This window comes from Anabrus simplex, chromosome 1 (assembly GCF_040414725.1).
Source record: "Anabrus simplex isolate iqAnaSimp1 chromosome 1, ASM4041472v1, whole genome shotgun sequence".
NCBI lineage: Eukaryota > Metazoa > Arthropoda > Insecta > Orthoptera > Tettigoniidae > Anabrus > Anabrus simplex.
Window position 1 is genome coordinate 631,179,259 of NC_090265.1, and position 12,495 is coordinate 631,191,753.

The window sequence follows — 12,495 nt, forward strand, 5'->3', positions numbered from 1 at the left end:
GCTGTGCTTCCACTCTGTTCAGCAATAATCTCGAGAGTATCTTGTACCCAATATTTAGCAGTGAGATACCTCTGTAGTTATCCAGTATTCTTTTGTCTCCTTTCTTATGTACTGGTATAATTATGGCTTCTTTCCAGTTGCTAGGTATCTTCTTATTTATCCAGATGTCCATTATTATTCTGTACGTGCTTTCTTCCATTGCAGGACCACCCCATTTGATCTCCTCGGCGCATATACCATCATTACCTGCCGCTTTGTTGTTCTTGAGATCCTTGATTGCCTTCACAACTTCTGTTTTGGTGGGTGCTCATCCTTGGTTGATGTCTCTGCTATACTGTAGAGTAATGCTCCCTGTGGGTGCTTCTTTGTTCAGTAGATCTTTGAAATATCTTGCCATTTCCTCGCATACATCTTTTTCTCCTATTTTCAACTCGCCATCTTGTCCTTTCACAAAAGGTTCTCTCGCCTCATAACCCTTTATCCTACTCTTCATCTCCTTAAAGAAGGATCGTGATTTGTTTTTCTTAAACGCATGATCAGCTTCTTCCAGCCTCTCATTCCACCTTTTCCTTCTGGCATTCCTGATCATCTTGGCAGCCATCTTTCTCGCTGTCTCGAAAGTTGACAGGTCCTCTTCCTTCTTGGTAGTCTGTCACCTTACCCACATCTTCCTCCTGTACTCTACCGCCTCTTCACATTCTTCTGTCCACCACTCATGCTTCCTTCTCTTGTTATTAGTGGCCAATCGTTTGGATTCTTCTCTAACCTTATCCTTTAAGTTTTCCCATTTACTCTCCACTGTCAGGTTCTTCATGTACTGATCTTGGTTTTTGTTCAGCAGTTCTCTGTCGATCTGGTGTGAGTTTGTGTTCGTGTTTCTCCTAGTTCTGTTTGGTATCCATCTACATTTGATTTCAGTAAGATAGTGGTCAGACTCCATCCTGCTGTTTTTCCTGACTTTGGTGTTCATGATCTCTGCATGGTTTTTGTCTCGGATCGCTACGTGGTCTATCTGCCTTTCACCAATTCTATTGCCCGGACTTACCAAGGTTGTCTTTTTACTCGCCTTGGCTTTGTAGTGTGTGGTCATGATTCTCATCTTGTGTCTTTTGCACAAGTTTGCAAGCCTTTCTCCATTCTTATTTGTTCTCTTGTGTGCAGGGTAATCCACTACAGGGCCTTTGAATCTCCTTTCAGTGCCTAGCTGTGCATTGAAATCCCCCAGCAAGATCGTGACACCTCTCTTGCTTGCTTCCGTTACTACCTTATCCAGTGTGTTCCAGAAGTTCTCTGTCCCTGCCTTGTCTGTTTTGTTCTTATCATTTGTGGGGGCATGTGCATTGACAAGTGTATAAGTTTTATTGCCAATTTTCATCATCAAGTATGACAGTCTCTCATTCACACCCTTCCAGTCAATGACACTACTCAAGAAGCTTCGGTCTACTATAAACGCCGTACCAAACATAAACGGCTGTTGCTTCATCTTGATACCTGGTTTTCCCTTCAAAATTACATATCCTTCTGATTCCACCGTATCTTCATCTCTGAATCTCGTTTCTTGTAGAGCCAGTATGCCGATTCCATGTTCTCTCGTTGCATCTAGGACTTGTTTCAGTTTCCCCACTCTGATCATGGTCTGTATGTTGATGGTTCCCAATTTAAAAGTTCTCTTGGGTCTGATCTTTTGTGACCGGCGTATTGAGGATGTGATTTTCACCTCCTTAGTAATGTCATTGCATGCATCCATGTTTGATTACTACCTGTGAAGCCAGAGAGTATACACTTCCTCTGACGATGGAAGAATATTATTCTGTACTAGATACTCTTTGATTCCCTGACCTTCCCTAGCTTCTGAATATACTCAACAGTTGAAAGAGCGTTCCTAATAACTTACATGCTGCTAAGAGAGAAAAGTCTATGTACAAACAGACCTCATCATGACATACACTGCAGACATTATCTGGAAACACCTATGGTAGGATAGCCTAGTTACACTACTAGACAGAGTGAAGGCCATGTTTCTTTAAAAAGTTTTCTGACAAAAAATGTTCCTTCGAGACTAACATATGAGCTCACAGGACAACTGTTCTATATATAAGAACTTTGATTTAAAATACCATACATCAAGAACTCCAGAATAAAATAGCGAATATATGAATAGAATTTTGACTAACAGGTGTGTTAGCCTTGCGGTTATGGGCGCGCAGCTGTGAGCTTGCAGTGGATAGTGGATTCGAACTCCACTGTCAGCAACTCTGAAGATGGTTTTCCATGGTTTACCATTTTCACACCAGGCAAATGCTGGGGCTGTACCTTAATTAAGGCCACGGCCACTTCCTTCCCACTCCTAGGCCTTTGCTATCCCATCATCGCCATAAGACCTATCTGTGTCGGTGCAACATAAATCAAAAAATTTTAAAAAATAAGATGTTTTACTAAACAGACGGCATGATGTCATCAAAATGGATGAATTCTGAGTACGAACTGTGGCATACCATAATGCGCTTCTTATTAAACTTTCATTTAAAAAATTGAAGAAGGCAGGCATGACTACGACAGGCATATCAAGATGAGTTATCTCACCTATTTATAACAAATGCTGTGAAGCAGCATGGGTCCTCTACTTTATTATTATGTTAGTCTTTACAAAGTTATGTTTAAATGTACTTTCTAATACAGACATTTTATGTAACTAATTAACAAATATTTAACTCCATAAAAATGATTTACCTAAGTAAATGTCCACCTCCATAGCGTAACGGTTAACGTTATTCACTGCCGTCCTCAGTGTCCCAGGTTCATTTTGCGGTCCTGCCAGATATTTTAAATCTGGCAGAAAGACCGGTATGTGGTTAAAATGGTACATGCAGCTCACCTCCAATAGAGGTGTGCCTGAAAAGAGCTTTACCACCTCGGGATGAGGACATGAGTTTACTTTATCTAAATAAATACTGCTTGCTTGTTGTTTAAAGGGGCCTAACATCTAGTAAATCAGCCCTAAATAAATACCAGGCTCTCTGAACAAAAATATTTCAATATTTAAATAAACATAATTAAAATAGAGGTATTAGGGCTGAGTAGCTCAGACGGTAGAGGTCTGGCCTTGGAGCCCAACTTGACAGGTTCCCTCCTAGCTCACTCCAGTGGTGATTGAAGGTGTCAAATACGTCAACCTTGTGTCAGTATATTTGCTGGCACATTAAAGAACTCCTATAGGACAAAATTCCGGAACTTCAGCATCTCCAAAAATCATAAAAGTGGACGTAAAATCAATAACATTATTATTATTAAAATTGAGGTAAATATAAATGTAATTATATAATGTATTACGGAACTACCAAAGGGAATAGTTGCCTCTGTGGATCAGTGGTAGAGTGTTGGCCTCTGGATCCCAAGATAGCGGGTTCAAACCTGGCAGAGGTAGTCGGACTTTGAAGGGCGGAAAAAAGTCAATTCGACATTCCATGTCGTATGATATCGGCATGTAAAAGATCTCTGGTGACAGATTTGGTGTTTACCCGATAAAATTAATTAAATTTAAGCCACAGACGCCCAAGAGAGTTTCGGTTTACTTGGTCTGCCATCTAGTAGGTCTAGAGTAAAACGGAATGTCAAAATTGACAAGTAGACAGCCGGATGGCATCAAATTGAAATGTCTGCACACGGTAGCTGACGCCATACGATTATATTTATTTTACCGAAGAGGATTAGAAACAAGGAGATACATATTGTAGGTACTTTTAAAGATAAAAATTTCATTGTTCCGTATTGAAATTATTGATGTTAAAAATTAAATAACTGGAAGTTCAACCTATTCAATACATTTCTATTTAAATGGGACCGGTTTCGACCTTAGTCTAGGTCATCATCAGCCATAAAAAACATGTAAAATGTTTAAGAATGTTGGAGGTCAGTTTTACACTGTTAGGCACAAAGACACGACATCACATTCTGTTCTGCACAAAGTCACAACATTAACAATCAACTTGCGAAGATCAAAAAGGCTTGAATTCGCAGACGAACAGATCTGTAGAAGAAAGCCGCCAGCTCCCGGTGACTACGTAGCACATTCAAGGTCACGCGCTGCGGCCAAACACCAAAGTAGAGTGGAGAAAGTTTCGAAGGTCCAGAACCTGTCACGGCTGCGGGAAGCCAAGTGCGTATATAAAAGTATACGATGCCAAGTAATATAACCGAATGAGCACCCGTACTCCAGCTAAGATCTTGGCTGGAGTACGGGTGCTCATTCGGTTATATTACTTGGCATCGTATACTTTTATATACGCACTTGGCTTCCCGCAGCCGTGACAGGTTCTGGACCTTCGAAACTTTCTCCACTCTACTTTGGTGTTTGGCCGCAGCGCGTGACCTTGAATGTGCTACGTAGTCACCGGGAGCTGGCGGCTTTCTTCTACAGATCTGTTCGTCTGCGAATTCAAGCCTTTTTGATCTTCGCAAGTTGATTGTTAATGTTGTGACTTTGTGCAGAACAGAATGTGATGTCGTGTCTTTGTGCCTAACAGTGTAAAACTGACCTCCAACATTCTTAAACATTTTACATGTTTTTTATGGCTGATGATGACCTAGACTAAGGTCGAAACCGGTCCCATTTAAATAGAAATGTATTGAATAGGTTGAACTTCCAGTTATTTAATTTTTAACATATTGTAGGTACTGTACAAGAAATTCATCTTAGTGTACTTCTTGAACTAAACTCAATACTTTTGGAAACCTCTTCCCACGAAAACAAATAATAATTGTAAACTTCAACACATATTTTTGCCATGTAATTTTGCCACTTGCTTCCTTAGTTTGTGATCTTCCCATACATATTGCATTGTAACCCATGGCACTACAGCCCTTGAAGGGCCTTGGCCTACAAAGCGACCGCTGCTCAGCCCGAAGGGCTGCAGATTACGAGGTGTCATGTGGTCAGCACGACAAATCCTCTCGGCCATTATTCTTGGCTTTCTAGACCGGGGCCGCTATCTCACCATCAGATATCTCCTCAATTCTAATCACATAGGCTGAGTTGACTTCAAACCAGCCCTCAGATCCAGGTAAAAATCTCTGACCTGGCCAGGAATTGATCCCAGGGCCTCCAGATAAGAGGCAGGCATGCTACCCCACAGGGCTGGCTACATATTGCATTACAATATTTAATGCATGGTCTGTGTATATTACAGTGAAACCTGTACACAACGGAATCTCATGGTACTACGTTTCTTTTCTGCTGTGCACAGGTTTCCATTGGGAACAGGTAAACATGATATCATTGCACTTGGGTATTGTGTACTGGGGTTCTGCACAGTAGTCTGAGGTGTTTTCTAGTCATTTTGCTGCTTTGTGGACCTTTTACGATAAACAACAAACCACTATATGCTGCAACACACAAGAGAGACACTACTATAAATTTCCTTTTCACTGCCTTTCATATTCTCAAGGAAGTTAAATTTCTCGTGACTATTATAAATTGTTAAATATACAAGAATTGATTTATGGACATAACTTGTAGGATGGCCAATATTATTTATTTCCTTAAAGATTCAAAGAAATTCAAACAAGTAATGCCAGACTCAGTAGCTTAGACGGTAGAGCACTGGTCTTCTGACTCCAAGTTGGCAGGTTTGATTCTGGCTCAGTTTGGTGTTATTTGAAGTGCTCAAATACGCCAACCTAGTGTCAGTAGATTTACTAGCACGTTAAAGAACACCTTAGGGGCAAAAACTGACACCTCGGCGTCTCCAAAAACATCATAGTACATAGATATTGGGAGATGTAACTAATAACATCATTATAAATTCAAAAATTTGTAAACTATTCAGCTATCATCACGAATGAAACATTACATAGATAAAATTTTATATTTTCTGCTGTATACCGAGAAATGTTTTTTGTTTCTGCGTTGGGCTGGTTCCACTAAGTACGGGTACTTTTTGCATATATTTTAGTGTTAATTTTAAGGGGGCATGGAATATTTCCATTTACATCAGGTTTCCGCTATGTGCAGGTTCCGTTGTAAACAGGTTTCACTGTACTGTGAAGTCATTAAGACTTTGTGCATCAAAACATGAACATTTTTCAATGATTAAATTCCCCAAGCAACTGAAGACCCTCATGCTGTAGGCACACATGGCGAGTATGTTCAGCAGTTTTCTCACTACTCAGGAAACCCGGGGAAGCATTTGGGAAGTATTTTCCACTACCACAGTATATTTTAATCACCAATAAACCCTTCTCACAAGTACCTACTGACCTTATCATGTAAGTACACTAACATTCAGCAGCACACTGATGTTGCATCGATAGTAAACTCCACATAGACTCTTTTCAAGTACGGCAGTTAAAACTGGTTCCACAAAGCTTGTCAGGCTTAAGGAAACCCAGGCTGTGAGTGTCATGCTCAGTATGTGTGCACTCTTGCTTTGCTGACATGCAAGCTAAACTGCTTTGTTTGAAGAGTAACTTGGGGTAAGCAAGCCTGAAGTAGAACTTGTACACCTTTAATTCAGCCATGAAAGTCTCTTCAGCTTATCCCAATTACTTCTGGGAGCATCCTCCCCTCCTCCCTATGCTTATTTAGCATTTTAGCTTGAGGTTTAAAATCAGATACCAGATACCACATTATTCTTTTTGAGTGAAAATTCTAACCCAATGTTCACCAGGAGTTGAACACTGGCTTTCAAAGTGGAACGCCATCAGCTATTAAACTGCAACAATCAGGCTCACATGACCAGACCTAGCAATGTTAAACACTTACCACTCCAATATCTGCAGGTCAACTGGCTTGGTAGCAGTTGTCATTTACAGGCCTCAAACCCTTGATGATGTCATAAGAAAAAATTCCATGGAGTAGAGCACTGTAAAAATTCTCTGGGTATATGTGTTACATTTTTAATATAGATGGTCAAAATAAATCATTTAGTGCTATTTTCCGTGATATGCTGCATTCATATCTGAGAAAGGATCGTTATACCACAATTTAATTACACTTAAAATATAAATTATGGAACACATGTGGAAATTTTGCTAAATCAATAACAGAAAATTATACTGCAGCCACTGCATTAGGCTTTCAGTGTCAAAACTTTGCATTTAAATGCAATATATCCATAATGGCAAAATTTTAAAGAGGAAAGAAGCAGTCCCTTGATGATAGAAAATTATCAGGACATGAAGAAAATAATGAAAATTCAGGATATTTTATGTAGAAGATAAACATAAAAACTGATAAAATAGTAGAGTAAGTGAGCCATGCAATGGCTGCAAGCAAGCCCTCTAGATGAAATGAATAATATATGCAAGTTATTTTAAGACAAAAATATCTCATATTTACTCATACCTTGCTCTTAATGATATTTAGGGCGGTAAATGCTGATTGTCCTGCCATATTACCCAGTGCAACAATTGCTGGAAGACGTGTTTCTCCGTGAGACTGAGTTATCATTTCAAGAAGAGCTGCAGCACCTGAGTTATTTGTCACCACCTGGGACATCTATAAACATAACAGGTTTTAAAAAAACTATAGAATACAATTTATTAGAAAATTGGGGACCCTAAGGACCATCTGTCATACAAACCTCAAGAGAATGCTTTGTAATTTCTCGTATAACAGTTGCTGCATTCTTGCGCACGTCTGCATCTGGATGGGCCATGTGATTGAAAATTTCCAATAGTACATCTGAATCTAGTACGTGCTCTGCAAGATCTGATCCATGTCTTGCTATGTTACCCATTACAGCCAGCAACTGCCTCTGTAACATTTATACAAATAATCTTGAATGAGTTGTTTCATAGATATGACCTCAATTATAATTCTAGGAACTGTTTCCAATATATAATTCAATTGAACTGATAAAATACTTCTTTTTTTTTTTTTTTTTTTTTTGTTAAGAAAGAGCAAGCATATCCTCTTCTGTGAATAATTATTGAAACGGGTAACTTATATGTGGTTAGAAGGATGACTGAGGTTGTTTGTTCTGGGCCAGTCCCGGAAGAGTTACCATCCTTCCTACGTGCTGCGTGTCGATAAATGAGAGGGTGATCACCATTACACCATTCCTGCATACTCGTAGAAAAGCCATTAACTTCGATGAATGGATAATCAGATTGAAACACATATAGAAAAACAATAAAACTTACCCCATTACAGTAAGCGTTGAAAATTCTGTCCCTCAGCCTGGAAGCAGATGTTGTAGCATGTGATAATATTCCGGTTTACTCTCTGCAATTTAGCCTTATGAATCTTCAAAATTTTTATGTAAATCATGTGTAAAAATCTGTAGCACACGAAAATATGCTGTTCATGAATCAGTGAATCAATCATTGATCTGCATTTAGGGTTGTCACCCTATCAGTTGTTCACCTAGTCTTTTCTTAAATGATTTCAAAGAACTTGGAAAATTTATAGAACATTTCCCTGGATGAGTTATTCCAGTCCCTATTTCCTCTTCCTATAAATCAGAGATTCTTACGTTGGGCATTTCATCCCATGGGCACAGAGCATTATAAGCGGGCGGGCAGGCGATGAGCGTCTTATTCAGCCACAGTGGCATTGTGGTTACGTTTCAGACCATGATGGTCAATGCCAGGTGAAGGCCTGCTAATCAGACTTGATCATTACGGCAATACCGGAATGCAAGCTGGTGGCAGAAACTAATGAAAAAGAAAAGGCCTTGCCAAAGGTATGATATGGAACGCCACTACAAAGCGAAACATACTCATCCGCATGATACTGTTTTAGGGGATGTTCAAATAAAAATGGTTAAAGATAGATTTTAAATACTATATTCAGAAACTCAAAAGGACAGGGAAAGTCACAAAACACTGGAACACTATGTAAAATCAAGCATAAAACTTTTAGAATCATGTTTAATGTTTTACTGAATGGATGATAGGGATTTTACTTCTCGTAGTGGAAATTCTGTCATTCCCATCCAAAAAATTGTAAATTGCAGCTTGCACGCTTCAACCCTGTATCTTTGTACAGTAGCTCAAAAAAATAGCATATGGTGTTGTACTTCATAGAGTAGTAAGATTAGATTAGCATGGAGTGTTGGTAAGGTACCTTCATATTGGACAAAAGCAGTAATTGCACCTATCTATAAGCAAGGGAACAGGAAGAATTGCAACAACTATCGAGGTATCTCATTGATTAGTATACCAGGCAAAGTATTCACTGGCATCTTGGAAGGTAGGGTGCGATCAGTCATTGAGAGGAAGTTGGATGAAAACCAGTGTGGTTTCAGACCACAGAGAGGCTGTCAGGATCAGATTTTCAGTATGCGCCAGGTAATTGAAAAATGCTACGAGATGTTTCATAGATCTAGAGGAAGCATATGGCAGGGTACCGAGGGAAAAGATGTTTGCTATATTGGGGGACTATGGAATTAAAGGTAGATTATTAAAATCAATCAAAGGCATATATGTTGACAATTGGGCTTCAGTGAGAATTGATGGTAGAATTAGTTCTTGGTTCAGGGTACTTACAGGGGTTAAACAAGGCTGTAATCTTTCACCTTTGCTGTTCGTAGTTTACGTGGATCATCTGCTGAAAGGTATAAAATGGCAGAGAGGGATTCAGTTAGGTGGAAATGTAGTAAGCAGTTTGGCCTATGCTGACGGCTTGGTCTTAATGGCAGATTGTGCCGAAAGCCTGCAGTCTAATATCTTGAACTTGAAAATAGGTGAAATGAGTATGGTATGAAAATTAGCCTCTTGAAGACTAAATTGATGTCAGTAGGTAAGAAATTCAACAGAATTAAATGTCAGATTGGTGATACAAAGCTAGAACAGGTCGATAATTTCAAGTATTTAGGTTGTGTGTTCTCCCAGGATGGTAATATAGTAAGTAAGATTGAATCAAGGTATAGTAAAGCTAATGCAGTGAGCTCGCAGTTGCGATCAACAGTATTCTGTAAGAAGGAAGTCAGCTCCCAGACGAAACTATCTTTACATCGGTCTGTTTTCAGACCAACTTTGCTGGGTGGACTCAAGATATCTTATTCATAAGTTAGAAGTAACAGGCATGAAAGTAGCAAGAATGATTACTGGTACAAACATGTGGGAACAATGGCAGGAGGGTACTCGGAATGAGGAGATAAAGGCTAATTTAGGAATGAATTCGATGGATGAAGCTGTACGCATAATCCGACTTCGGTGGTGGGGTCATGTGTGGCGAATGGAGGAGGATAGATTACCTAGGAGAATAATGGACTCTGTTATAGAGGGCAAGAGAAGTAGAGGTAGACCAAGACAATGATGGTTAGACTCAGTTTCACCGGGCGAGTTGGCCATGCGTGTAGAGGCGCACGGCTGTGAGCTTGCATCCGGGAGATAGTAGGTTCGAATCCCACTATCGGCAGCCCTGAAGATGGTTTTCCGTAGTTTCCCATTTTCACACCAGGCAAATGCTGGGGCTGTACCTTAATTAAGGCCACAGCCGCTTCCTTCCAACTCCTAGGCCTTTCTTATCCCATCGTCGCCATATGACCTATCTGTGTCGGTGCGACGTAAAGCCCCTAGCAAAAAAAAAAAAGACTCAGTTTCTAACAATTTAAAGATGAGAGGTATAGAGCTAAATGAGGCCACAACACTAGTTGCAAATCGAGGATTGTGGCGACGTTTAGTAAATTCACAGAGGCTTGCAGACTGAACGCTGAAAGGCATAACAGTCTATAATGATAATGTATGTATGTATGTATGTATGTATGTATGTATGTATGTATGTATGTATGTATGTATGTATGTATGTATGTTGTTGTAAATGTTCCTAGCTGACATTTATTTTTCAAGAACAATTGAACAATTGAACCTATCGGTATAATGTGTGTTGTGGCTATCCACATGGTTCTTATCTATGTGGGAAGTGAAATATAATTTGATAAAATATTAAATGTGAGAAAAATTCAGTACCATGCAATCATTCTCTTTTGAGTGACTGTGCATTTTAACAAAAATTGTAATATGTCAGTTTTCTTTGAATGGGTAAATATGGGGAAAATAAAATCATATCTGTTAATATAAAGAGTAGTATAAATCACACACAAATATTTACAATAATAGGATTTTCTTTCGATTATAGTGTCTTTCTTTAGGGTCTACTCCAATCAACATTTATGCGAGAAAGCTCTGTAGTCACAATCGAAAGGCCCTCTTCCTTTGCCATACCACATGTGTTCACTCTCTCACTTGACTGTGATGTATGCTTGATATATACACTGTCCGCAGTTACATCAAGCCTGCCCAGCCACACTGGGCTAGTCTCAATGGACGCCCAGCTGAGCACCTCCGCTATAAATCAATATTTGCCCCAATTTGTCTAATAGAAATCCAACTTTATCTTCCACCTTCAATGTTTTATACTGTGAAAAGCTCCCCTCAAGCTTATTCATCTACTAATGTCATTCCACACTATCTCTCCACTGACATCTTGGAACATACCACTTATTGCAAGTTTCAAACTTCATGTTCATGATCCGTATTGATCATTATCTGACTTCAGTGGAGAGAGAAAATATCCTTAAATAGGTTCACCTTATCAATATGCTGCATATTTACACGAGGTATATATACATAATAAAATTATTAAAAAATCAGGACATGTTTCATCCCTATTTCGGGCATCTTCACCTGCTTAGAAAAGATTAAACCACTAAAATTATCTTCTTAGGCTATGTTCATATAAGTTCTTGAAAAACAGTTTTTTCTTCAAAAAGGTGTGAAGACAACATCGCCTGAAAGGTTTTGTAGATAACAAGTCTGACAACATTAAACGAGCATGAATAATAAAAAATGAATAAAACACAATTCTAGAAGTCTCTTTGAGACTTTGTTGAAGAACATATGATTAGAACACAACATAAACACTGTGAGAAATCGTCTCGTTTCCGTTATTCTAGGGGGCTACACTTACAAATAAGTTATGTTGTTGCTTGTATCTAAGTGCTTACAATAAATTCATGAATAGATATAAGATATTAAGTGTTAAAATATATGGAGAAGGGGGAAGACTCATTGCCAAAAACATCCTATGTTTCTTAGCATTTACGTGTTCCAAATACCTGGTGGAAAAACTTCTATCTGTTTGCCCAATGTAAGAAGCCTTAAAATGAGCACAGGTGAGTCTGTAAATCCTGGAGCTAGAATAGAAATATTTGTTGGAGTTGATGCTGTTATGGCTGAAAAATATGCTCTGATTAGCTTTGTGGGTTGAAAAGGACACTTGGAATTGTTGTTTTTCAAATAAATTTGAAACTTTGTTGATGCTGGGGTTGTTGTAGGTGAAAGTGGCATGTTTTTCTTTTGTTTGTTGGGAATTAATTTAGATGATTGTCTATTTTTTACTTTGTCAATGATTTTGTTGACAACTTCGACATTAAAGCCATTGAAAATGGCCATTTCTTGTATAACTTGCAATTCCTTGTTAAATTCTCTCCAAGATAAAGGACGTTTGAAGGCACCTTATATGAGACTATGATATGCTGTGAGTTTATG

General features: G+C 38.9%; 1 protein-coding gene across 1 annotated transcript in view; it reads right to left on the reverse strand.

Annotated features, from left to right (window-relative positions):
• The window catches only part of LOC136883154 (sperm-associated antigen 6), a 127,733-nt gene that overhangs the window by 73,015 nt on the left and 42,223 nt on the right, over window positions 1–12,495 (reverse strand). The window contains exons 4-5 of the mRNA XM_068225097.1: window positions 7,581–7,754; window positions 7,343–7,495 (exon numbers count right to left, since the gene is read on the reverse strand). Coding sequence (XP_068081198.1) covers window positions 7,343–7,495; window positions 7,581–7,754 — 327 coding nt within the window. The remainder of the gene's footprint in view (window positions 1–7,342; window positions 7,496–7,580; window positions 7,755–12,495) is intronic.